General features: G+C 41.2%; 4 protein-coding genes across 4 annotated transcripts; 1 reads left to right on the top strand and 3 right to left on the bottom strand.

The window, feature by feature from the left end:
* Window positions 1-841: 841 nt before the first annotated feature.
* On the bottom strand, window positions 842-2510 carry LOC119501212 (RING finger protein 222). The gene has a single exon (XM_037791404.1). The coding sequence runs from the start codon at window positions 2356-2358 to the stop codon at window positions 1726-1728; it is 633 nt and encodes a 210-aa protein (XP_037647332.1). The 5' UTR covers window positions 2359-2510; the 3' UTR covers window positions 842-1725.
* Window positions 2511-4151: 1641 nt separating this feature from the next.
* ndel1b (nudE neurodevelopment protein 1-like 1b) lies at window positions 4152-13078 on the top strand. The gene is made up of 9 exons (XM_037791403.1): window positions 4152-4330; window positions 7269-7365; window positions 9133-9286; window positions 10041-10189; window positions 10287-10423; window positions 10511-10678; window positions 10762-10853; window positions 11139-11284; window positions 11382-13078. Exons 2-9 carry the CDS (start codon window positions 7280-7282, stop codon window positions 11470-11472), a joined length of 1023 nt encoding a protein of 340 aa, XP_037647331.1. The 5' UTR covers window positions 4152-4330; window positions 7269-7279; the 3' UTR covers window positions 11473-13078.
* A 32-nt stretch (window positions 13079-13110) lies between these two features.
* On the bottom strand, window positions 13111-18546 carry LOC119501213 (medium-chain acyl-CoA ligase ACSF2, mitochondrial-like). The gene is made up of 16 exons (XM_037791405.1): window positions 18383-18546; window positions 17417-17612; window positions 16788-16916; window positions 16606-16659; window positions 16244-16362; window positions 15928-16090; window positions 15717-15812; window positions 15483-15634; window positions 15307-15398; window positions 14687-14763; window positions 14489-14596; window positions 14249-14400; window positions 13997-14138; window positions 13726-13836; window positions 13568-13636; window positions 13111-13459 (listed from the first exon to the last, which is right to left on the bottom strand). The coding sequence occupies exons 1-16, from the start codon at window positions 18487-18489 to the stop codon at window positions 13409-13411; spliced, it is 1818 nt and encodes a 605-aa protein (XP_037647333.1). The 5' UTR covers window positions 18490-18546; the 3' UTR covers window positions 13111-13408.
* Window positions 18547-19933: 1387 nt separating this feature from the next.
* On the bottom strand, window positions 19934-27087 carry LOC119501210 (medium-chain acyl-CoA ligase ACSF2, mitochondrial-like). Its single transcript, XM_037791402.1, has 16 exons — window positions 26552-27087; window positions 25669-25864; window positions 25105-25233; window positions 24885-24938; window positions 23032-23150; window positions 22715-22877; window positions 22504-22599; window positions 22271-22422; window positions 22095-22186; window positions 21535-21611; window positions 21329-21436; window positions 21096-21247; window positions 20844-20985; window positions 20580-20690; window positions 20422-20490; window positions 19934-20313 (listed from the first exon to the last, which is right to left on the bottom strand). Exons 1-16 carry the CDS (start codon window positions 26656-26658, stop codon window positions 20263-20265), a joined length of 1818 nt encoding a protein of 605 aa, XP_037647330.1. The 5' UTR covers window positions 26659-27087; the 3' UTR covers window positions 19934-20262.
* Window positions 27088-27145: the final 58 nt, after the last annotated feature.

Below are 27145 nucleotides of genomic sequence, written 5' to 3'. Positions count from 1 at the left end.
GAGGAAACTAGGAGTGTGTACACGTTTATCAGGATGGTGACGATACTGACTAAAACTCATTCTGACAACCAAGTCACTCACTTCATATTTGTTCTATATGTTCAAGAGCAAATTAACATTTGACTCTCTCTAAGAAATCTGTTGTCATATGATAATTTCTTAGTTTTTACATATACTTCTGTTGAACCAACGTCTCTCTGCTCCATCTCAATCTGGATCCTTAAAACAGAGAGTAGTAATATAACGCCACAGTCCAGCAGGTGTATCTCCTTACAGCCAGGCTCAGCTCATCCCTACCTGCTAGTCTATCTCCTTCAGACTGCCATGGGGGCATCAATTATTTCTCACTGAAAGTTTTAAAGGTGGCTCTGTTTACACCGTCTTTATACACACTACAAGGGGGGCCAGACATACGCTGTATAGGATGTTACTGAGGGGGGTCTAATAAAACCACTAACGCCCTCCAATCTGCATATTAAACATGTTCCCACTTGATCAGCGGGTGTAAAATGAAAGTTTAAAATGGAAATTGTGTGAGATTTTCTTTTCAAAATGTCTGACATCTTTCCTTGTAATGTAAGGAGGAGATGAAGTCTGTCAACATGACAACCTGACTGTTATAACAACGTCTTTGTTATCACACTTTGTTTCCTCGATAAACCAATAATGTCTAAATGTAACCCTTTCTTTTTTCTTTTTAGGATACACAAAATAATCCTGATAGATGTTGTAGCTCTGCAGTTTACAGTTTTACAGTAACAGTTTTTTTTTCCTGCTGCTTGGAAACAGTGTATCCAACAACAGAGTAACACAACAATGACTTGAGTTAACAACAACGGGATTATAGGGTTAAATGGTTTTTATTGCATATCTTTCTGCCAAACCCTTTTTTTAATTGTTGAAATTAATTCAAGATGTCCCACTCTTGTTGGATTAACAAGCTTTTGGGAGTGCTTTGAAATTGTTAAGATCTCTTGCTTCTGTTTCATTCTCATAAAAACAGGTAGAACATGTCACAGAGAGGAATGCAAAACAAAAGAGCTGTCAACGCTTTAACCTTTACTATAGTTCAGACTGTTGCCTGGTAATGCACATAAAGGACATAGACAACATGCCTATAAGCTCACAGACTTTTCCTTAAAAAATCAGGGAAGGAAATGACAACCATGTTGCAAACTAAAGTATAATTTAACATATTGGTTTGTACATTTTCTTGGTAATGCACATAAAGGACATAGACATGCATATAAACTCCCAGACTTTTCCTTAAAAAAATCAGGGAAGGAAATGACAACCATGTTGCAAACTAAAGTATAATTTAACATATTGACTTTTCAGTGCATTGATTATTTACTGAAATGCATCAGATTATGTTGAGACAAATAAACTGCTTCATACACTTCATTGCATAGGATAAACTTCATTCCATGGATGAGAAGATGCTTTCTATATAAATGTAATTTCATCACTCCCTTATTGGCACTTCATAATTCATCCACATGAAAGTATAATTTAACATATTGACTTTTCAGTGCATTGATTATTTACTGAAATGCATCAGATTATGTTGGTCAGTAAGACAAATAAACTGCTTCACACACTTCATTGCATATAAGCTGGTGGATAAACTTCATTCCGTGCATGGATGAGAAGATGCTTTCTATAAATGTCAGTTCATCATTCCCTTATTGGCACTTCATAATTCATCCACATCATCACTATAGGCTACGCCAACAGAATCCAGGGTAAAGTTGCAGCCACCAGTGCCACTACAGTGAACACTGACAGCAAAACGAGCAGGCATCGTGCAGTCGTGCAAATCCTGATGCGTCTTCTCCTGCGCTGGGGTTGCACCACAGTCATCACCACACTGAGCGCGTCGTCTTCAGCCATGGGTCGACCCTGGGCGCTTATGATAAAGATCTGAGATGCGTTATGGCTGGGGCTGATCAGCCTCTGTCGACGGATCCGATCAGACACCCCCATACAGCAGCGAGAGATCCAGGTAACCTCTCCAAGTGAGCTGTCCGTGGAGGCGCGCCGTGCGTCTTGGAGCTCTCTCGGCTGCGCAGGTAGAGGAACCTCCAGAGTCTGAACCTCACCTGGATCCTTGTCCTCTGCAAGGGACAAAAGCGCTTCTTTCTGTTTCTTGAGGAATGTAAGATGTCTGCAGATAGGGCAGACGATAGTGTCTCTGATGGTGCTCCCAACGCTGTGGATGCTGACCAAGGTTTTAACCAGACAGTCGTGGCAGAAGACATGTCCGCAGCTCAGAGTCCTCTCAGTGCCAGACAGACACTCATAGCACACTGGACACTCTTGTGCGTCCTCCTGGCTGTCTTCCTTATATAATGCCATTGTAAAGGAAAATTAACCACTGCAGCAAATTATTTAGACTAAAACGTCTTTACCTTTTGTGTGAACCTCAGCACATGACTTTCTTTATCTGTGGCTGCTGAGGGTGGAGGCGAGAGAGCTGCATGCACCTTGTAAAACAGGACCTGCCACCTCTGACTGCACTGACTTCTCTGATTGGGTCCCCTGCATGAAGGCATCACTGGCAGTTCAAGTGGCCAAGCTGGTTCACATTTCATGTTCCTCATACTGCACTGTGCACACTGGGATTCCTTAAATATGGGCAAAACTAGCACATCTGACCAAATGGTGATATTTTCAAAGCCACAGCTATATTGTGATGACTCAGAAGTGCAAAAAAAAAAAAAAGCCATTCACTGTTCACACAGCCTACATTTAAATAAAATGTAGATTTGCTCAAACTCAAGCCCAACAGGCTACAGCAGCTGTCAGTGTGTCAGTGTGCTGACTTGACTATGACTTCCCCCAAACTGCATGTGATTATCATAAAATGGGCATGTCTGTAAAGGGAAATCCCATAGAACCCATATTCATTCACATATGTTGAGGTCAGAGGTCAAGGAACCCCTTTGAAAATGGTCATGCAGTTTATCCTCTCCAAAATTTAGCGTAAGTTTGGAGCGTTGAGCCTGCTAGAACCTGAAAATCGCAAGTTGTATTAAAGAAATCTTTTGTTAAAGAAATTAGTGGCATTAACTCAATAATGTATTGCAAGTAGGGCTGTCAAAGTTAACGTGATAATAACGCGTTTGCGTTATTATCACGTTAACTTTGACAGCCCTACTTGCAATACATTATTGAGTTTGCCCAACTCAAACCAAGAAGTTCACTAAACTTACAAAAATATTTGAAAATTGTTGCCTCCGTTTTTTTTAGTTACTCCAGATTAAAAGTTTTTAATTTAAAATTTATCAGATGAATAATGTAGGCCTTTATGCCCACATATAAGGCTAATTTTATTGGGTTTTAGTCCAGTGTTTTCTGTGAGTTTCTTATATGGGGGCAATAGTTTAAATTCTATTGTCAGCTCATGGACTGCATATAAAATAAGCCATTTGTAGTTCAAGTTCAAGACCTTTATTTGTCCCCGAGGGGCAATTGGTTTTGCCGCAGTAGCAAACAACAAAAACAACAACAACAACAACATCTCATCGCAATAAGACAATACACATACTGTACATTCCCACATACTAAAACACTGAAAAGAGGTGAAACCTTGTAGTACCAAAAATATTAAAAGAGGTACAATATTATGATAATGACAAGAACAGAAGAACAGGCATGGGTGGATTTGCTGATAGGTGACACATAAAAAGAAAAATAATGATAATAATAATAATAATAATAATAATAATAATAATAATAATAATAATAATAATAATAATAATAATAATAATAATAATAATAATCAGACTGTGAGGCAAAAATGCAGTGATGTAAAACAATTAAAAAATTAAGGGCACATTCCCAGCTAATATTGGCCCCCAAAATAGACTATAATTGAGAAAAATAGAAATAGAAAATAATATTATAGAAGCCTATATTGTCTTGATGTTGCCTTGTACCTGTGTGGTGGTGGTTTCTGGAAAGCATATGCCACCTTGTGGTCACTGTGGTGAAAACTATTTACCTACAATTCTACAGAAGTAATTCTACAGTAAAAAAAAAAACAAAAGGGTGCAGCACTCTAGTACATCTATTTCTATAGCAGCCCTGCCCAGTTCTGACGTAACGTGAATTACGTCAGCACGTACGTCTGTGTCTGGACTTACGTCGAGTTCCGGGAGACGCGTTGGCAGTTTCCTAAACACCACCTCTCTCATCTCATCTCTCAGTCACTCCAGTATCATCCGAGGCCCTAGCAGGGTAGTGAGGAGTCTGTTGGATGTAACACCGGCTGGAAGAAGACCTTCTGAACACACAAGATAGCTGGACACCGATTTGACATGAGCAGGTACCGGATTTAACCGTGAAAACAGCCCGTTTATAACTGTGTTTAACGTGTCTAACTGTCGCGTTCAGCCGGTGTGATGACCGAGATGACAGCTCGAGCTCGGGTTTAAAAGCCCACAGATTCATATGTCTTTCATTTTCACTTTGTATATGTGGTGTTATCTGTTATCTATTAATAACAGCATACAGCTTTAAGCTACTGTTTGGCATTGTCAGTCAACCCACGTAGTAACATCAGATATCCACACACTAACACAACACACCTAGCAGCTAGATGATGACAACCTGATGCTGATCAGATGTGGCCTCAGACATGTCAGTCTAGTCATCTTTAGGACTGTTTTCTTTTGCGAAAGTGTGTGTACTGTCTGAATATGATGCATGTCAATTGATATTTTATATAGTAAAACCTAATTTTTAGTTTTTTAATGATCTCTTTGATAAATAGTGTGATTATTTTGAACCTCTAGTATCTTCCTAGCATGTCCTCCTGCAGCTTAAACCTAACACAAGGGACTGAAATGAAGGGCCCCAAGTCAGGGGATAACACTACACTACCACCACACCCTGTCAAACTGTCATAAATGTCAGTCTACTCATCTTTAGGACTGTTTTTCATAGGCCTCATTATAACAAATGTGGCTAAGATCAGTGGAAGCACTTGAACTCTTAGTAAGCACCTAGTCATCTGAGGCAAAAGAGGATGTAGAGACACACAATGTTGGAAAGGAAACTCTCTCTTCACAACCTTTCCCAGTGTGTATATTGTCTGAATATGACAATCAATTGTCATTTTTACAGTAAAGCCACATTTTTTTTTTTTTTTTAATGATCACTTTGATAAATAGTGTGATTATTTTTAACCTCTTCCTAGCATGTCATCCTGCAGCTTAAACCTAACACAAGGGCCCCAAGTCAGGGGATAACACTACCACCACCACCACACCCTGTAAAACATGTAGGTCTGATTCACATTAGAGCAAACCAATAAGACTACAAAGAGGTATTTGACTCACCCCTCTCATAGGCCTCATTATAAAAAATGTGGCTAAGATCAGTGGGAGCACTTGAACTCTTAGTAAGCACCTAGTCATCTGCAGCAAAAGAGGATGTAGAGGCACAAATGTTGGAAAGGGAAACTCTTTCTTCACAACCTTTCCCTATCATTTCCATACCATCTTTGCCGCCTGTCCTGGTATTGTTATAACTGACAGATAGATCCAGGGGTCAAGCTGACACCGCTCCAAAAGGGATGCTGAAATGAGAGATAACAGGAATTGTCATTTGTTCTGGCAGAGTCTCAGCTGTTGACCTGTTAGGTCATGTAACTGAACCCTTTTTTGTGTCATTTGAAGTGATGTATTGTGTTACCAGTACGGCACCAGTGTGTCCACATCTGTCCTAAATATGTGAAATAGCTTTGGTAGCTCCTGTCATTGGTCAGTGGGATGATAAATAGCCATGATTTTCCTAATAAGGCCTTAGATCTGAATCACCATGGAAACAGTTTCCTGTTGCTCATGCCTTTTGAAGATACACGGGGATCAATAGAAATCACTGCATCCCATTCAACATCCTAAAAAATACAAATCTGCTATGTTTTGTTAGATCACCTAATAATTCTGTTTTCTGTATGTAATCAGAAGAAACATTTTGATTTGTTCTCTGGAGTTATTAGATGGATTTGATATACAACTAACATGTTACGTCAGTAGCAGCTTGGGAACATTTCCCGCTCTCCACCCACGGGGTATTTTGGCCTTCGAGTTTCCTTCGTCATTTCCAAAGTAGTGTACGGACACGTGAGGCGGGTAAATTGTTGATGACGTCATCTCAGAGGAATGTTTAAAGGGAAGAGCCTCTCCATCCCTCTGAGTCTAGACCGGCTTGGCAAGGGAAATAACACACACACCCCTCCTCGCCTAAAGCACAAGACAGGCTAGTCTGGTCAAAATAACACTTAAACTGTTGAGCGTAGTTTGCTCGACCTTCAGTCCTGTGTTTCATCCACTAGATGTCTGACCTATCTGCAGGAAATCCTTATAATCTCTGTTCGGATTATGAATATTCCTGGAGTTACAGCAATGGGGAGTGTTGGCGGGGCGGCAGCTGTGTTCCCCCCCCCCCACGCAGAACACACACAGCGGCTCTTTCCAGATGTGTTTTTAATAATTTCCTGAAATCGTTGGTCCACACAGCTCACAGAGTGAAGCAGAGTTTATTAGCTCACCAGAAAAGAGGAACAACCGTCTAGTAAAGTGTTATTTCTGCAAACAGGAAGCAAGATGAAAAACACGGTTAAAACTTCTGAACTAAGCTACAACAGACAGCTTTCATCTATTCGGCATTAGCCACACTTAATTTATGGGTTGCCTTTTAATGAATTAGTTACGCTGACATCACATGAGTTGAGCTGTAAGGTTAGAAATGTATTAATAAAGGAGGCACACTTCTACTAGGCTAGGCACTGGATATCATTGAGGCTGTTCACTCATAGAAAGGCTTCCCATGTTGGCCTCAGTCAGTTTAAGAAAACCCAGCTTCTAAATAATTGGGTGATTTTCCCATCAGAGTCAGTGATTCATGAGTAACTAAGGATGATATGACCTCAGAGCAGCAGGAGGACATGGCATGTTTGTCACTTTCCAGTCAAGAGAGATATGTTATCTTCTCCAGTGAGGAATGAGAGAAATGTTTCAATCTTGATTTGCCTGTTTGTTCAGCACTGAGATAAGAAGGGAATGCACTGTGCATGATTCTACACGCCAAAGGATGCAAATAATGAAAGTCTTGTACTATGTTTGAGCCACCTGCTAGTTTGATTTTTCCACTATTCAACGCTTGTTCCACTTTTAGCCCCTTGCGTGACTTTCACATGTACTTTTAGCTAAAGGAAACTGCTGTGAGGCTAATAAATATGTTTAATCTTTCATCCTCAGGGTGCCCTGACATGGACAAAGAGATGATTCCCAAATTTACGTCAAAGGATGAGGAAGTTGACTACTGGAAGTCCCAAGCCCTCAAATATAAGAAAAGGTAGGCAGTGTGCTTCACTTCTCATTTGACAAGTTAACGTTTTCTATATTTATGTTCTGTTGTGTTCTCAGTTGCTGTTTGCCCTACTAAGCTCATTTTGCAAATTGGGTTATGTAGAAATGTGTCATTTTGTGATCTGTCTCGCAAAAACGTTGAACCAACTAACAGATGGTGTCAACCCCCCCATATGAAATAAGCACAAACTCCAAACCGCAGGAGGCTAACTTTGTTTTAAAAAGTTGTAGTCGGTCACTCTTACGTAATAGGCAGCTGTTATTATGCTGAATATGTAGTTTTGTGGATGCGTATAAAGTTTCAACACAGAAACCGGTGTTTAGCCATATAAGGCGAATGACCAGACAGGCTTTTTCGAAATCAGTGCCCACAAATATCTGCGGCTTGCTCGGGAGGAAATGACTACATCTTTGACTTCTTAACTACGCAGACCACGGGTCTGTGTTCCTGTAGGCAGCAGCGGTGCATGTGAGTGTGTGTAAATCTCTGTTTGAACTGTGTGTTCTATTTGTGGAGTCGGGGCCCCGTCGTACTCTCAAAGGAACCTGCACAGAGAGGGTTAAAGTCCTGGTGGGTTTCTAAGAAATTCCCGCTGTGGGTACAGAGAGGAAAAAACCTCAACCCATGGAAAAAAGAACTCACAGTGGCTTGTCTCACACATGTTTTGCTCCATGTATTTTCTCAGGATCACTTGTACAGTACTGAAAAGTTATCTCCCTGAAGTGATATTTTTAAACTTCACTTTTTCCATTTGGTTGTGACAAGGCGACATCATACAGTTTATGACTATCACTAAAAGATTTGATAATATGTAATGCACTTCCATGCTTTTCTACGCCACACATCATTAAGAGTGTTTTTGGTTGTTTAAAACCAGGAAATGTGTGAGAACCTGACTGTCAAATAGAGAAGTTATAGGGCCCAGCGTGCTGATGAAGCAGCAACTGTGGCATTTGGTATGTGTGGAACGACCCCGGCACAACAACTGATTCATGGATTCCAGCGCTCCGTAGAGCCACTGTGAGGGCCATTATCCCAGCACAAGTCAGCTGATCTCAGAGCAGGGTTAACCATGGTGTCATCGTGTGTGTGTGTGTGTGTGCACACCCCTGACAGATTACATACACTCAGATTTATTTTTTCTTCCTATTCCACGTTGAATTGTTTACCTAAATTAATCTACACATGTCAGAACTCCATTATGAGTTATCGTGTGTGTTTTTAGATTCTCTACATGTGGCCAGCCCTGACCAGCGTGTACACACACATCCTGTTTCTTAGCACACGTCCTCATCCTGTTCCTGTGGCCTCTCATCATTTACTCCTCACCTCTGACCTTTAACTTCTCCCACAGCTGAGGACTCGTGACAGCAGGTCTGTTTTTCCTGAGCTACTTCTGAACCGTCACAGTTCAGCTGTCTCTTTAGAGCTGTATATTTAGAATGCTTAACTCGACAATGCTGAGCCGTGCACCGTTTCCTGTTTGGCACAGGCAGAGCTGAAGGTTAAAAATCTACAACTGGGCTTTTCATGCAGGTTTATTCCCGGCCATTGGAGATATAGCTACTAGAACATGCCCGAGCCTGGCTCACCTTACGGGGACAAAAGCCAGTCAGTTTTCTAGAGCTTCTGCCCGCGGTCATTCAGCCAGTCAGCTATACAGAATTGAATGGTGGACAGTGGACAGTGGACAGGGTAGCTGGTAAATGACAATGATTGTTTATGTTTCCCCTCTGTGTCTGTGCCATGCAGTTGCTATGATGCCCAGGAGGAGCTGCAGGAGTTCCAGGAAGGGAGCCGGGAGCTTGAAGCCGAGCTGGAGGCGCAGCTCGGCCAGGCCGAACACCGCCTTCGAGACCTCCAAATTGAAAACGAGAGACTGAAGAACGAGGTGTCCAACCTCAAGGTAACTAGTTTATTTGGGGATTTGGCTCGCTTTGACTGTCTCTGGGTCAGGACACCAATAAAGTAATTTGTGGTTACTTAAGAGGTTATCTGAGCTCTGTTAGATCCTGGAGTACAAGGTCCAACATCTTATTTTTATGTTAGGTGTTAAAAAGGCAGGCTCTTAGGTAATCCTCCAGCACTCCTTAATTGGATTGGCAGAAAATAGAAAAGTGCAAGGACAAGCCTGGTTCTTTATCACTGCAGGCATGAACGGTAGTCACATTCATTCAGCGTGCTCTCGTCTGGGGATCAAGTTGAACAAATGACTGTGAATGTAGAAAAGTAGTGTGATGTTTCACATGGCCCAACATGTGAGCGTGATCGCAGCAGCTAATGCTAAAAACAAACTGCGTGAATGAACCAGAGACGTCATGGATCATGCTTTCCTGTCTTTGTGCCTCAGGAACCACGATACAGGCACGCTAACTGTACCGTAAAGCACCACAGGGCCTCCCTAGAGAACACAGAGGCTCTTTGAAAGTGAAATAATGTGTGGAAGATTATCTTTACTATCAGTCTTGTGATTCACCATGCTGTTATTTATTGTATAGTATATAAAATGGAACTTTCACACTGCATGCCTCAGCAGAAGGAAATCAAAGTGGATTTTTTTTTTTTTTTTTTTTTGGAACAATAGGTCTTTTTGATGTCCTTGTTTCTCTACACACACTCACTCCCATGCTCTTTTCTCTTCTTCACTCTCTCTATATCAGGACAAGCTGGAGCATCAGTATGCACAGAGTTATAAACAGATTTCTATGCTAGAGGATGACCTGGGCCAGACACGCAGCATCAAGGAGCAGCTCCACAAATACGTCCGAGAGCTTGAGCAGGCCAACGACGACCTGGAGAGAGCCAAAAGGTCAGCCTGAATTCTAGCTGTATTTAGATTTTATAGCGACTGGACCTACTGTAATGTTCATAAAAGGTTTTAACAATCAACCTCTACGTCTGTGCAGGGCAACAATAGTGTCTCTTGAGGACTTTGAGGGCCGTTTAAACCAGGCCATTGAGAGAAATGCCTTCCTGGAAAGTGAACTGGATGAGAAGGAGTCTCTTCTAGTATCTGTGCAGCGGCTGAAAGACGAAGCACGAGGTAAAGATGAAAATCCATTCTGCCCATTTTGCATGCAATATGTCATGTGTGTTAGTGGAGAAGTATTTCATGAGCTTTCTTCTGCAGACCTGAGACAAGAGCTGGCGGTACGGGAGCGGACTACAGACAGGATGTCAGCACCCAGCTCACCCACCTTAGACATCGACAAGATAGATTCTGCAGTGCAGGCCTCTTTATCCCTCCCAGCCACACCCGTAGGAAAGAGCATAGAGCACACCTTCATCAGCCCAAAAGGTCAGGATCTCGCTCTTTATTGCACACGTGAAATGGGAAATTCTCTGATATGTGTTCTAATATCAGCTTGTGTCCTTGTGCAGGATTGACCAACGGCTGTGGCAACTCATCCCTCACTCCTTCTGCGAGAATCTCCGCTCTTAATATTGTTGGTGATCTCCTGAGGAAAGTCGGGGTAGGTGTTATTCCCTTTTAATTTAACTCATAATTACATTAATTGTCCAAATACGTTGCAGAACACTGAGGAACCAACACAGTCTCACAGCACGTCGTGATATAGTCACAAAATGTAATCTATTTGATTCGTGTACATAGACACGAATTTCCTTTTTTCGTGACGCTCAGCACGACTTTCAACAACGTATTCTTCGTGCTTTTTCCTACGAATGTTTATGATAATGATGATGATGATGATGATGATGAAGCTAAACACAGATTGTTTCTCCTGTTTTGTGACTAGGCGTTGGAGTCCAAAATCGCCGCCTGTAGGAACTTTACCAAAGACCAAGCAGCACGAAAAAATTACTCGACAGACAACGGCAAACTCATCAACAGCAACGCCACAAAGTTCTCTCACTCTCTACACACCACTTACTTTGACAAAACGTGAGTCTTTTTAGCAAGTTCTTCTCCCTGGTTTTGTGCATATTTGTTTTTGCCATGTGTATATGGGTTTGCTAATACTGTTCATGTCCAACTGCAGGACTGTAAACGGATTGGACCCCAGCTCCTTGACCTCCATCGCGACATCCAGAGCCGTGTCTCCACCGGGCATGCTTCCTCTGAGTGTGTGAGGCGTCCCTACACCACATTAACCTCTACTGAAACTCCTATCCACCCAACACAACGTGGGAACCGAGAGGACACTTGAAAGACCGTTACATTGTGTGCTAGGTGTGTGTGTGTGTGTGTGTGTGTGTGTGTGTGTGTGTGTGTGTGTGTGTGTGTGTGTGTGTGTGTGTATGTGTGTGTGTGAAAGGAAGAGTGATGTGTGCCTGTTTGGGATTGTGCACTTTTTGAACGTGATGTGTGGAATAGAGGTTCGACTATACGAAGCCTCCAGTTTGCAGCTCCAAATGCATCTGTGAGTAGGTGCACAGTCCTGTGCATATGATCCTACCGCATACTTGCATGTGCCTAAAAGCTGTACTGTACTGCGCTTGTATGAATGTCATTGCAAATGCGTCGCTCTCTAGATGTCAACTCTGAAGTGGCACCGTTATATTCTCAGTTCCACTGTTCATCTGAAAACTACTACCCCCCGACAAAAGGTCCTCAACAGACCACAGCTTCCTTCTTCTTTTCCTCCTGTATTTTCACTTAAATTGCACATTTAAGCTAATTTCAATTTAGAATGTATTATATTTAAAAAAAGGGATGTGTTCATATGAATTAATTTATCTCACAGTATGCTTTAAAATGCAATATTTCCTCTTTGCTATTTGCATGTGTGCATCTGTAATGTGGGGCTGGAGAGGCGTAGTTGGACCCCATGTTCACGACTGAAGTGAATGTTGATCGTTCAAAGCCATGTAGCCATAGTGCAGTCGTTCCTCTTGTTACTGGCTACTCGCTGTTATTCATTTGGGAGTAGTCTCCATGTTAAAGGTTGGAAATATCAGCTGGTTCTGTCCTCTGGGTTAAACCTGCACTTAAAACAAACTGCTCCTTACAGGTGTTGCTGCAGTCGAGTGTTTTCCTCTGTGGACATCCATTGACCTTTCAAGGGAACAGTTTTGCCTTTTTCTTTTTTATGTTTATTGTATTTTTTTTATTCTTGTGATGGCTCATTTACCTCATTCTGATATAATGGCAATTATCCACAGTGGATTCGTACTATTAGTAGGTGTATTTGGCTTTAAATAACACACACAAATGATACGTAAACTGATTCAAGGAGCCCCTTTTGAGACGGTCTGTTAACTTTGGCTGGTGTATGAATTCATGGTCCGTTGTGGCCTTTGTCATGCAGCACATTTGCTGATTTTTGTGTGAACTTCATGTTAGTTTGACTTGGATTTTTAGCAGGTTGGATATTGGCAATGCATTCATTTTACATGCCAAAGTTTTGTCTAAATCCATTTTGCCCACACATTTCTCCTTTTTGTCACCATCTTGAGGCATAATTTGAAATCTTTAGTGTTCATTTTGATAATATGAGATGTCATTTTAGGCACTCTATGAGCCCTGTTACTCAAATGTGTTCTACAGTCAGTGTATATAGCTTGTAAGGATGGTATTTTTGCGTACCACATTTGTACATACTGACATTTGGCATTAAAGTCCTATTTATTTCAGATTCTGTATGGCATGTTCAGATATTGAATGGTTAAAGCCATTGTATTATGATATCAAATTGTCAAAAATTGTTTAAGTAAATAAAGATTGAGATGACAAATATATGTTGTGTAGTTTGGGTCGAAAACTTTAATTAAAGACGATACAGTACAAAGTTGCTAAACATTTTCCAAAGCTTTCGGTCATATCTTGTGGCCTTCATTAGTGGATGGCGTTCAGATGTCATTCAACCACTTCAGGCTCACTGTAAACATTTAGACGGCAAAGTAATGAGGAGTGAAATGTGAGGTAAAAGCAGAAGAATTTCAAGTACAGTCCAGCAGCAGATCAGTAATATAGTCCCAGTTCACTACTCGGTAAAGAAAGTATTAACTTTTGGCTCGGTTTTGGACTTTCCCAGCACTCAAACACAATCCATCAGGGTCCACAAAATTAAAGGCCTAATTTCTTTTCCATTTCCTCCTTTAATACGTTCTTCTTGATCTAGAAAAAAAAACAGAAAGCAGCAGTCATTTCAGTCTCATTATATTAATAAAGTGTAAATCATCTTGATAGTTCAGTAATGTTGGTGTTAAAGCAGAAGTATCGTACCTTTCCAGAGGCTGTCAGAGGGTAGCTGTCTACAAACATCACATAGTGTGGGATCTTGAAGTGAGAAATCTAGAGGGGGAGAAAAACACAAACTGTACAGATGTGCTGATTCTGAGTATGTTGAGCAATTTTATCTATCACACATCATCTCCTCTCACCTGGCCTTTGCAGAATGATCTTATCTCCTCTGTACTGGAGGTCTGGCCCTCTCTCAGTCTGATGCAAGCACACACCTGCTCGCCCAGCCTCTCATCTTTCACTCCAACCACCTGGGAAACAGACTTATTCTCATGAAATGCACCATAAAAAGAACGACTACACACATTTAGAGAGACAAAATATGGCTTCAAGGTGTATGTAGGTCTGCTGTCGACTGCTTGGAGATAATGTATTTGATCTTTGCTGCCCTCCAGTGTCTCTGAGTCTCACCTGCACCTCCAGTACTTTGGGATGTGTAAAGAGAAATTGCTCTATCTCAGCGGGGTAGATGTTCTCCCCTCCTCGGATGATCATGTCCTTCATGCGTCCTTCAATGCTGCAGTATCCCAAACTGTTCAGACTGGCCGTGTCACTGTGTAGAAGAAAAAGTAACATGTGAGCATCAACCCGTTCCAGTTACACGCCTTTGTAATTTCTCTTGTAGACAAACACTCAGTATACATTGTACATATTGTGTCTCACCCAGTCCTGTACCAGCGGTCTGGGGAGATAGCCTCTCTGGTTTTCTCAGGATCGTCCCAGTATCCGTGCATCACACAGCTGCCTCTGATCATCAGCTCTCCTGGGACCCCCAGAGGGACAATCTCCCCACTATCAGGGTCCACCACTTTAGCCTGTAGTAAAGACACACAGGCATGAGTCACAGTGTTGTTATGGCGATATGTATATGAACGTTTTCTCTGCAAAACAAATAATGCATACCTCAGTGTGACTCATGATACATCCAACGGTATTCATCTTCAGCTCCTCGTCGTCTTGTGGGAATCCCAGAAATGTAAGGGGGCTGTTCTCAGTGGTTCCATAAGCTATCTATTAAAACATGATGTACACATGTTTTTATATGCTGGAGAAGTTTTATACAGCATTATTTGACAAGGTACAGGACATGTAACCACTCACTGTTATCTCTTTCATGTTCATGTCTGTTTGCAGTTTTCTCATAATCTCAGCAGGACAGGGAGAACCTGCCATGATGCCTAAAACACAGCAGCACATAAACATCACACCAAGTTCAATACAACATATTAAAGGAACAGCGTGTAACATTTCTGGGAATCTATTGGCAGAAGTTTTCATTAGTGTATTATCACCTGAAACTAAGAATCGTGTTTTCGTTAGCTTAGAAAAAGCCACTTACGCCAAATTCACACGAGGCGAAGTGCAGTTTGCCTCAATAATTACATTTATCTGTGTCCAGGAGGCGTATTCATGGGTTTCAGGCGGGAAGTAATTATTTTCTAACACAAGTCAACATGTAACAGAAGTCACAGGATCTGTTTACTGGTTGGCTGCAGGTCCTCTCCGGCCGCACTTCGCCGCTGAAAGTTAAACTTTTCGTAACTTTTGTTTGGCCGCACTTCGCCGCAGTTTTGCACTCGGCGGCTCACGTTACCGCAGTCTTGGAAAGGGAGAAGGAGTGAGGGGTACGCAGTTGGTTGCAATCTGCAACCACACCACTAGATGCTGCCAAATCCTACACACTGTACCTTTAATCATGTTTTAGTCTTCAAATCGCTTACCAGCTTCCATTGATGACAAATCATACTTGTGTAAATCCGGTTGGCTGAGCATGTCAATGAACATTGTGGGAGTGCCGTAGACTATATTACACCTTGAGCGGAAAAAAAACAAGAATCAATTTAAGTGAATAATTGTATATTTGAAAGTCATTAAGGTGATGAGCAGTGTGCCATACTTTTCACTCTGAATGGCCTCTAGGTTGGCTCGGCTGTTATAGCCAGAGGAAGGGAACACCAGTGTGATACCATGCACTGCCATATTCATCCCTGCCAGCACAGAGCCAAAGCAGTGGTAGAGAGGTACGGGCACACACACTCGCACCTGAGGCTGATGGGAACATGGAAAATAACATTACTTACATTTCACTGTATGTATTTTTTTTCAAATCAAGAGATAAATATAGACTTACTCTTAGTCCAAAACCCATTCGGAGACCTATAAAGTAGGCATTATTTACAATATTGTGGTGGGAAAGACTGGCTCCCTTTGGACTCCCTGTAGTCCCCTGAAACAAATAAACAAGCAACATGACTTGATCTGAATCACTGTTACATCATAATGTCAGTCCAAGTTATAGAATACATGTGTGATATTGTGAAAGATGCAATATTGAAGATTACTGATGTGAACTGGATGTTGATGGGCTCATCACAGGACAGTTTACTCTGCAGATCCATCAGCTCTTTGTGGTGCCGACTCTCCCCTGCTTGCATCACATCCTCTACGTGGAGCATCCCCGGCTGTCTGCTATCCGTCACAATCACCATACGCAAGTCTGGCACCCTGGCACACCCAAGACGGGATATTCATATCACATCCACATAACTATTAGCTATATAGATTGTGTCCTTTGCATAGTATTTATGGTATATATATACACTCCTATAATGACAATAGGAATAACATGTATTAAATCTGATATTGGCTGTGTCAAACCTGGAGCTTTTGATCATGCCTGCTGGCGTCGTGTCGATCTCTGGGCAGAGCTCCCTCAGCATCTCACAGAAATGTTGGGTTTTGAAGCTGGTGGGGCAGACGACAGCTTTACACTGGACCTGCATACAACAAATCAGTTCTGTTGAATTTATGTTGTTATGTAAAGATTACTTTTACTATGAAAATGTCATGTCATGGTTTTGTATTTTATTTTGGTTCAGCAGCACATTAATTACTTGGTCATCAGTGGTGGAAGAAGTGCTCAGATCACTTTCTTTTTTGTTCTTTTATGCACCAGGTTCTGACACCACCACTGGTAGTTATGTAAGAAGGCTAATTTCCTATGACACAACTTGTCGTACCTGCTTTAGTGTAAACTCCACTTCCTTCACCTGATAGGCCACGTTCAATGACACCTGCACAGATCATTCAGATATTATGTACACTTGACAGCAGGGTGTTTGGTAACACAGAGCAGACTGTCTAACCGCAAGATTAATCAGTACAGTAAATATAATGTAAAGGTATAAACTCCCAAACTGACCAGTATAATTCCAGCTTTGGCTGAAGCAAACTGGAAAAGGATCCACTCATACGTGTTGGGTCCCCAAACTCCCAGTCTGTCACCTCGCTTCAGGCCCAAAGCAAGCAGACCTGCAGCCGCCTTGTCAACCTGCACCAATAAATATCACAAAAATATCAGATAATTCTTCACCAGCAGTTGTTTAAAGTCTGATATTTCACAATACAGCTTTCTAGCTTTTATGTCCATGTGTTTTTCCACTGCATGCAATAAAATTATTCCTGTAGTTTGGAAAAGTTTGCTGATGATTTCTCCCAAATAAGAGAACCAATTTCTATCGTCAAACTAAATTTGATGGGTGCTGCTTCATTTAAATTCATTGACAAACCAGAATCATAGTTTTAAGGAGGCATTTTGTGCTTTAAGATTACCACGTGTGATTTAATCAGGTGTCAAAAGGCCAAACAACTATTATTTTAACCTAAAATGTTAACACTGGAAAAAAAAAAGGTACAAACAAGTTACATTTGACAAGTTGATGTCACTACTTGTCTCAGAGTGTTCATTATTGCAATAGGAGAATCATTATTATATCATGAAAAGTGTTTAAGGGTTGATAGATGCATAAAGGCACAAAATCTGAGACCCACATCTTGTTGAAACTGTGCAAAGGTTTTCCGGATGCCGTCCTGCAGGAAGACTACAGCTTCACGGTCCGGCCAGCGCTGGACTGTGGAGTCCAGGCTCTGGCCTACAGTCAGGGGGACCAGAGAGAGGGTGGAAGTGCCATGGACATAGCTGCTGGTCAGTGAGGGTTTGTGAGGACGACTGTCCACATGGAGGGACCTGGCATACAGAACAAGATTCAGGAAAAAGCACAAGGGTCAAACGTGGATTATGATTTTAACATCAAAATTTACTGCCAATTTTGAGGAAAATTATAATTCACAATTCCTCTTTCGTATATCACAGAATGCTTGAGGCTGTTTAAACAGTAAATTTTGGATAAGCCTAATGAATATGAAAATAAACCATGGCAATAAAATCTGCTTTAGTCTTAATGGCCAAGAAAATATTAAGTTTGAGAGGACAAATGCAAGCAAAAAACTATTTTGAGGAGCCGTTGTTTTAGTGCACTAAAAACACTGAGTGCATATTATTGACAGACGTAATAGGCATGGTTAGTCCTTGAATGCATGTGGGCCAAATGTTTTTTAATCTTTATATTGCCAGCGAGAATATCAGGAATTCCTTCTTTGATTATGTGAGATCATTTTTTTCTCTTTTTTTGAATTATAAAGGTAAACACTTTCCAATATGTTGAGTCTTTAAGAACTCTTAATGTGCAGTTGAATTAGTAAGTGTTGATCCAAGTACTTTTTAAAAAAAATTTAAGGAAAAAGTCTTTAGTGTACGTTATTATTATTAATATTTATATATTTATTTTTTTACTATTTTTTAATCTGTTGTCACTTGAAATTAAAAACTATGTTTTTTTTCTAAGCTATATTTTCAATGAACCATTAATGGAACAAACACCAGTAAATTTTTTTGACCATGTTGCCATTTGACCCCTGAACATTTAAAAAAAACAAAAGAAAAAACATTAAACTTACCGACACCACTGGAGCAAAGTTGTGCTGCATAACTTCCCAGCCTTACTGTGTTTGAGTCCATCCACATATCTGAGACTGAGAGCACAGGACCTTAGCAGAGCTGACATTGGTCTGAAGTATCTGTCACAGCCCGGCACAAAAAAGCTGCGACAAAAGACACGTTGATAATTAATAAACAGGCTTATTCATTTAAAACATCAAAAAAATAAAAAAACTGTGGAAGTCAGTATGGATGGATGTTTGAAAAGCAAAACAGCAGCAGCACCAGCAGGTGAAGAGAGAGGGGCTCTTGTGCAGGTGATGAGCTCTTATATCTGGACCCACTCTGGGTCACTGGCTGGACCACTGGCTGGACCGACTCTTTGGAGAGTGTGTCGAGTAATCCACAAAGTGTTCTGTGAAGCCAGGCGGGTATAGTTTTAAACCAGTGATGTAATTGAGTTGAGTAATTATTGATCCTGGATAAAAATTCCTAGTTACTCAAGCACATCATTCACACGCCGTCTGCCTGGTTTAACCACTGAAACTTTTAGCTAATCAGGCCAACAGAACTAAAAACTAATTATCATATACATACACCTGTTAGATCTATGTACACCCCTGCAGGGGGGCCTGCAGTTCAAACAGCCGAAAACGCCCTGCCTCCATCTGTCAACAAAGCCTGTTATTATAAGCTTTAAAAACAACAACATACAATTACAGGTAGGGTGCACATATTGTATTTTCAGAGCCAATAAGTGTAAAAATAAAACAGATATTTAAAAAAAAAATGTAATCCTCCAGTAGGCAGTAAGTTTTTGGCATCATTGGGCAAAAATTCCATAATAATCTTTCAGCATATTGTAATTCAAATCCTCCTCCATAACCTGGTTATCAGTGGTGGAAGAAGTACTCAGATCAGTTTCCTTTTTGTCCTTTTATGCACCAGGTTCGGACACCACCACTGGTAGTTATGTAAGAAGGCTAATTTCCTATGACACAACTTGTCACCTGTTTTAGTGTAAACTCCACTTCCTTCACCTGATAGGCCGGATTCAATGACCCCTGCACAGATAATTCAGATATTATGTACTACATGGCTGTATATGGAAATGAATACCTGTTAACAGATTATAATGACCTGGTAAAAAATGCAGCATCATGGTACATTTACAGAATAACTCTCCAGGGCCCCTGATAGGGTTCAATGTCCTTCTCACTGACACTTGACAGCAGGGTGTTTGGTAACACAGAGCAGACTGTCTAACCACAAGTTTAATTAGTACATATGATGTAAAGGTATAAACTCCCAAACTGACCAGTATAATTCCATCTTTGGCATCATTGGGCAAAAATTCCATAATAATCTTTCAGCATATTGTAATTCAAGTTCTCTGAGAGAAAACTAGACAACTACACATTTGTACATACTGACATTTGGCATTAAAGTCCTATTTATTTCAGGTTCTGTATGGCATGTTCAGATATTGAATGGTTAAAGCCATTGTATTATGATATCAAATTGTTTGTCAAAAATTGTTTAAGTAAATAAAGATTGAGATGACAAATATATGTTGTGTAGTTTGGGTCCAAAACGTTTAATTAAAGACGATACAGTACAAAGTTGCTAAACATTTTCCAAAGCTTTCGGTCATATCTTGTGGCCTTCATTAGTGGATGGCGTTCAGATGTCATTCAACCACTTCAGGCTCACTGTAAACATTTAGACGGCAAAGTAATGAGGAGTGAAATGTGAGGTAAAAGCAGAAGAATTTCAAGTACAATCCAGCAGCAGATCAGTAATATAGTCCCAGTTCACTACTCGGTAAAGGAAGTATTAACTTTTGGCTCAGTTTCGGACTTTCCCAGCACTCAAACACAATCCATCAGGGTCCACAAAATTAAAGGCCTAATTTCTTTTCCATTTCCTCCTTTAATACGTTCTTCTTGATCTAGAAAAAAAAACAGAAAGCAGCAGCCATTTCAGTCTCATTATATTAATAAAGTGTAAATCATCTTGATAGTTCAGTAATGTTGGTGTTAAAGCAGAAGTATCGTACCTTTCCAGAGGCTGTCAGAGGGTAGCTGTCTACAAACATCACATAGTGTGGGATCTTGAAGTGAGAAATCTAGAGGGGGAGAAAAACACAAACTGTACAGATGTGCTGATTCTGAGTATGTTGAGCAATTTTATCTATCACACATCATCTCCTCTCACCTGGCCTTTGCAAAATGCTCTTATCTCCTCTGTACTGGAGGTTTGGCCCTCCTTCAGTCTGATGCAAGCACACACCTGCTCGCCCAGCCTCTCATCTTTCACTCCAACCACCTGGGAAACAGACTTATTCTCATGAAATACACCATGAAAAGAACGACTACACAAATTTAGAGAGACAAAATATGGCTTCAAGGTGTATGTAGGTCTGCTGTCGACTGCTTGGAGATCTGATCTTTGCTGCCCTGCAGTGGTTATAAGTCTCACCTGCACCTCCAGTACTTTGGGATGTGTAAAGAGAAATTGCTCTATCTCAGCGGGGTAGATGTTCTCCCCTCCTCGGATGATCATGTCCTTCATGCGTCCTTCAATGCTGCAGTATCCCAAACTGTTCAGACTGGCCGTGTCACTGTGTAGAAGAAAAAGTAATATGTGAGCATCAACCCGTTCCAGTTACACGCCTTTGTATTTTCTCTTGTAGACAAACACTCAGTACGCATTGTACATATAGTATCTCACCCAGTCCTGTACCAGCGGTCTGGGGAGATGGCCTCTCTGGTTTTCTCAGGATCGTCCCAGTATCCGTGCATCACACAGCTGCCTCTGATCATCAGCTCTCCTGGGACCCCCAGAGGGACAATCTCCCCACTATCAGAGTCCACCACTTTAGCCTATAGTAAAAACACACAGGCCTAAGTCATAGTATCACAGTGATATGTATATGAACGTTTTCTGCAAAAAATAATGCATACCTCAGTGTGACTCATGATACATCCAACGGTATTCATCTTCAGCTCCTCGTCGTCTTGTGGGAATCCCAGAAATGTAAGGGGGCTGTTCTCAGTGGTTCCATAACCAATCTATTAAAACATGATGTACACATGTTTTTATATGCTGGAGAAGCTTATAAGTTTTATACAGCATTATTTGACAAGGTACAGGACATGTAACCACTCACTGTTATCTCTTTCATGTTCATGTCTGTTTGCAGTTTTCTCATAATCTCAGCAGGACAGGGAGAACCTGCCATGATGCCTAAAACACAGCAGCACATAAACATCACAGAAGTTTTCATTAGTGTATTATCACCTGAAACTAAGAATCGTGTTTTTGTTAGCTTAGAATGAGCCGCTTACGCCAAATTCACACCAGGCGAAGTGCGGCTTGCCGCAATAATTACATTTATCTGTGGCCAGGAGGCATATTCATGGGTTTCAGGCAGGAAGAAATTATTTTCTAACATAAGTCAACATGTAACAGAAGTCACAGGATCTGTTTACTGGTTGGCTGCAGGTCCTCTCTGGCCGCACTTCGCCGCTGAAAGTTAAATTTTTCGTAACTTTTGTTTGGCCGCACTTTGCCGCAGTTTTGCACTCGGCGGCTCACGTTACCGCAGTCTTGGAAAGGGAGGAGGAGTGAGGGGTACTCAGTTGGTTGCAATCTACAACCACACCACTAGATGCTGCCAAATCCTACACACTGCACCTTTAATCATGTTTTAGTCTTCAAATCGCTTACCAGCTTCCATTGATGACAAATCATACTTGTGTAAATCCGGTTGGCTGAGCATGTCGGTGAACATTGTGGGAGTGCCGTAGACTATATTACACCTTGAGCGAAAAAAAAACAAGAATCAATTTAAGTGAATAATTGTATATTTGAAAGTCATTAAGGTGATGAGCAGTGTGCCATACCTTTCACTCTGAATGGCCTCTAGGTTGGCTCGGCTGTTATAGCCAGAGGAAGGGAACACCAGTGTGATACCATGCACTGCCATACTCATCCCTGCCAGCACAGAGCCAAAGCAGTGGTAGAGAGGTACGGGCACACACACTCGCACCTGAGGCTGATGGGAACATGGAAAATAAGATTACTTACATTTCACTGTATGTATTTTTTTCAAATCAAGAGATAAATATAGACTTACTCTTAGTCCAAAACCCATTCGGAGACCTATAAAGTAGGCATTATTTACAATATTGTGGTGGGAAAGACTGGCTCCCTTTGGACTCCCTGTAGTCCCCTGAAACAAATAAACAAGCAACATGACTTGATCTGAATCACTGTTACATCATAATGTCAGTCCAAGTTATAGAATACATGTGTGATATTGTGAAAGATGCAATATTGAAGATTACTGATGTGAACTGGATGTTGATGGGCTCATCACAGGACAGTTTACTCTGCAGATCCATCAGCTCTTTGTGGTGCCGACTCTCCCCTGCTTGCATCACATCCTCTACGTGGAGCATCCCCGGCTGTCTGCTATCCGTCACAATCACCATACGAAAGTCTGGCAGCCTGGCAGACCCAAGACGGTATATTTATATCACATCCACATAACTATTAGTTATTTAGATTGTTTCCTTTGTAAGTAGTAGTATGTATGGTCTCTTACTCCCATAATGACAATAGGAGGAATAACGTATTAAATCAGATATTGGCTCTGTCAGACCTGGAGCTTTTGATCATGCCTAATGGCGACGTGTCGATCTCTGGGCAGAGCTCCCTCAGCATCTCACAGAAATGTTGGGTTTTAAATCGGGCAGGGCAGACGACAGCTTTACACTGGACCTGCATATGACAAATTAGTTACGTTGAATTTATGGTATTGCTCTACATAGTCATGTGTAAGGACTATTTTTTACTATGAAAATAGTAAATTGTCAGATGCCATGCTTTTGTATTTTACTTTGGTTCAGCAGTTCAGTAAATATGTGGTGGGAGAAGTACTCAGAGCTTGTAAATGTAGCAATACCATGGTGTAGAAATACTGTTACAAGTAAAAGTCGGGCATTCCAACTAAGTTAAAGTACAAAAGTATTTGCATTTAAATTTCATGCTGTATTTATATCTGATTTATATCAAACTGTTTGGTATCGTTCTGCAACTGAGAGCCAAACTTATGGAAAGAATTAAATAGGCTATGTAAAGCAAATTCGTATTAATTCTGTAAAAGCACATTAAATGAAAGAATAAACCAAAACGTTAAGAAGGGAGTGGTCAGCGGTTCGTGCTACTGACAAAGGCGCGCCCCTTTCACAGAAGATAATAACCAAGAAGAAGTCAGAAGATGCTCTTCTACTTATGACTTTGACGCTAGACTGTGGTCTCTACAACTCTGTGGGCAGTTCTTCCCATCTGGAGGCGCGTGCTCAAGACATCCCAACATGCTGAAAGCGGTATCCAGTCGGCCTGAAGAAGCCTCTTCCACGCCTGGGTTCTACAAAGACGGAAGGACTTTGGCTTGTGTTTAGAAGGTAACCCACAAGTAGCAAAACTCTTGCGAGATGGTTAAGGTTAACTATTAACCTCGAATGGTTAAGGTTTGGCATTGACCTCGAATGGTTAATGGGACACTCTTGATAGGACTTGGAAAAAATCAGGAAGTCATCCAGGTACACGTAAACTAACAGTTCAAGCATTTCCCTGAGATTGTCGTGAGGGGGTAACAGTTCTAAACATGGAGGGTTGTAACTCAAACACCAGACCACATTGGGTGATAAACACTTTACATTTCCCTGGATGCCCGTCATGGCGGGCAGGTGTTTGCATTTTGGGTTCATGGACTGCAATGGGTCCGTGGGGTGCTACATGGTTTGGTGCTTGGACTATGGGTAGAGTCGGTCCAAGTTTCTGTAAACGTATTATAAGTGTTTCTCTTAACATGTTGTCATGAAAGCCCCCCCCCCCCCCGAGGCAAATTTGTGATTTTGGGCTATACAAATAAAATTGACTTGACTTGAGAATCCTGTTGTTCAACAATGGCTCAGACCATCTGCTCATGGGAGCCTAACAGGGCTTCCTGCTCAGTGAAAGCCTGACCGTGCGTGGCTAGTTGTGTGTTAGCTCTAAAGCTTGGGGGTCAATGGTGGACGGGGTCCGCTGTGTCCGACAGAGGCTGACTCAATCTGTCAGGGTAACGTGGAGTGGGATGCAATTGCGGACCAGGGGAATGTTATTTAGTCGCTGCAAGTGATTGAAGGAGAGAGGGCAAATGAAATATGAGTCACTGTACACCATGGCCAAGAACTCTGTGGCAACCCTGAGATTATCAGACTCAGTCTGTTAGTTGGCATCCTAAATTGAATTAATGTTAAATTGTGTAATTTAAAATAAACTAATTGTGTCTGATAACTGAAGTTGAGTGCCATCACTCTCCTTTATCCTTCTTGTACCAATTTATGGGTTTATGCATAATTTTGAGTTATTAATTATCGTTAAATATTTTTATATGAATTGATTATTTACTATTAAATCTGCTACAAGCATTAGTAGGCTAATTTCCTGTAACACAACTTGTCGTACCTTCTTTAGTGTGAACTCCACTTCCTTCACCTGATAGGCCACGTTCAATGACACCTGCACATATGAAAACAGTTTAAAGTCAAGTGTATGTATACAGCGCCTCAGCACACATACATGGCTGTATTTGCAAATGAATACCTATAGTAACACAGAGCAGACTGTATAACCACAAGGTTAAACAGTAAAGGTAATTTTAAAAGGTATAAACTCCCAAACTGACCATAATAATTCCAGCTTTGGCTGAAGCAAACTGGAAAAGGATCCACTCATATGTGTTGGGTCCCCAAACTCCCAGTCTGTCACCTCGCTTCAGACCCAAAGCAAGCAGACCTGCAGCCGCCTTGTCAACCTGCACCAATAAACATCAGAAAAATATGATATATATAATAATTATTCACCACTATACATTCTGGTGCTTTACATTACAGCTTTCCAGCTTTTATGCCTGCGTTGATTATTTCCACTGCATGCAATTCAATTATTCCTGTGATTTAAAGAAGAACCAAGTCATTATGTTAAACTAAATTTCATTAACAAACTAGTTTTAGGATGCATCTTGTGTTTTAGGATTACCACATGTGATTTCATCAGTTGTCAAAAGGTCAAATGAATATTCTTTTAACCTAAAAAGTTAACACTGAAAGAAACATTTAGCAGCAATTTGATAAGTTGATGTCACTACTTGTCTCAGAGTGTTCATTACTGAAATCGGAGACTCATTATTGTACCATGAATAGTGTTTAAGGGTTGATAGATGCATGAAAGCGCAAAATCTGAGACGCACATCTTGCTGAAACTGTGCAAAGGTTTTCCGGATGCCGTCCTGCAGGAAGACTACAGCTTCGCGGTCCGGCCAGCGCTGGACTGTGGAGTCCAGGCTCTGGCCTACAGTCAGGGGGAGCAGAGAGATGGTGGAGGTGCCATGGACATAGCTGCTGGTCAGTGAGGGTTTGTGAGGACGACTGTCCACATGGAGGGACCTGGCATACAGAACAAGATTCAGGAAAAAGCATTCATTTCATAATGTGAGATCTGTGGTCTTTATTCTTCTAAAATATTGAGAGTTCTCTTAGAAATGACAGACTCGGTGATGAATCAAATCTCTTTACTTCATGCAGCACGGAGAGAAGACCCGTGTGGTTGCTCTCTGACTGGTCTTTACATACAGTATCATCAGGTAAACAAAAGAACAACAGTTGCTGATCTCATGACAAGTTTGATTCACCTCAGGACTTCCACATTACAGCTGACTCTCATCAGACTACCTCACAACTTAAACACAGAGAAACACATCGGCATCTCCAAATCAATACATTGCTTACTAAATCTAAAATGTTCGTTCCAGTGTGCCTGCTAACTACTGTCAGGATATAGTGACCGTTTTATAAAAATAACTTTTTTTTTTAAACATATTTGCTCCAATTCTCCTCACTGCTGCTGTAATGTAGCCGCCGCATTCATTTTAGAACGGTTAACAGACAGTTTCACTGTAACTAGTAGGCGTCCATTATCAGGAATAAATGGGCTCCCTGCAGCCAATCAGAACTGATTATTCACCCAAATTATGATCTAATAAACCCTTAATGGAACATAAAACATCAATAAATCTTTGAGTGACACCATGTTGGCCTTTGACCCCTGCCTGAACATGAAAAGCATAAACTTACCGACACCACTGGAGCAAACTTGTGCTGCATAACTTCCAAGCCTCGCTGTGTTTGAGTCCATCCACAGATCTGAGACTGTGAGCACAGGACCTTAGCAGAGCTGACATTGGTCTGAAGTATCACACAGTCTGTTTCAGCTGGATCTAAATACTGTCTGGTTAGAAGATACTCGGTCTTCACAGCAAATGAGTTGCTTCTTACAGTACCTGCCGGTCTTTACACTTTGCTTTACAAGTTGGATTTTATTACTGTGTGTGTAATGTTTAACTTTGACCAGCTCTCGTTGGCTGAGAGCCAACTGACCATGTCAAACACATGTCAGCATATTCTAAGAAAACATTAACTCTACAAGAAACAATATAAATCATTAACCAATAGGCTACTGACAGGGACCTGCAGAATAGAGACTGCCACATAGTGGTGTGAACAACAAAAGATTTGTAAATGTTTGCATGTTTGTTGAAAATCTACAATAGGGACAAAATAACAGAAACACCCCATAATACTGCAATTCTTTTTTAAAGGGACTATTTGTAACTTTCAGAAATGCTTGTTAACAGCGACACCTGTGGCCGTGAAGTCAACGAAAGTCAG

This window comes from Sebastes umbrosus, chromosome 14 (assembly GCF_015220745.1).
Source record: "Sebastes umbrosus isolate fSebUmb1 chromosome 14, fSebUmb1.pri, whole genome shotgun sequence".
Lineage (NCBI taxonomy): Eukaryota > Metazoa > Chordata > Actinopteri > Perciformes > Sebastidae > Sebastes > Sebastes umbrosus.
This window is presented reverse-complemented; position numbering and strand designations above follow the sequence as displayed.

Coding starts and splice junctions, on each gene's coding strand:
- ndel1b (XM_037791403.1), top strand. CDS start 7,280: ATGGACAAAGAGATGATTCCCAAATTTACGTCAAAGGATGAGGAAGTT. Junction 7,366..9,132: donor GCCCTCAAATATAAGAAAAG/GTAGGCAGTGTG, acceptor TGTGCCATGCAG/TTGCTATGATGCCCAGGAGG. Junction 10,190..10,286: donor GACCTGGAGAGAGCCAAAAG/GTCAGCCTGAAT, acceptor ACGTCTGTGCAG/GGCAACAATAGTGTCTCTTG.
- LOC119501213 (XM_037791405.1), bottom strand. CDS start 18,489: ATGTCAGCTCTGCTAAGGTCCTGTGCTCTCAGTCTCAGATATGTGGAT. Junction 17,613..18,382: donor ACTTTGCTCCAGTGGTGTCG/GTAAGTTTAATG, acceptor TCTGTATGCCAG/GTCCCTCCATGTGGACAGTC. Junction 14,597..14,686: donor TGAACATGAAAGAGATAACA/GTGAGTGGTTAC, acceptor ATGTTTTAATAG/ATAGCTTATGGAACCACTGA.
- LOC119501210 (XM_037791402.1), bottom strand. CDS start 26,658: ATGTCAGCTCTGCTAAGGTCCTGTGCTCACAGTCTCAGATCTGTGGAT. Junction 24,939..25,104: donor CCAAAGCTGGAATTATTATG/GTCAGTTTGGGA, acceptor TCATATGTGCAG/GTGTCATTGAACGTGGCCTA. Junction 20,691..20,843: donor CCAAAGTACTGGAGGTGCAG/GTGAGACTTATA, acceptor TCTGTTTCCCAG/GTGGTTGGAGTGAAAGATGA.
- LOC119501212 (XM_037791404.1), bottom strand. CDS start 2,358: ATGGCATTATATAAGGAAGACAGCCAGGAGGACGCACAAGAGTGTCCA.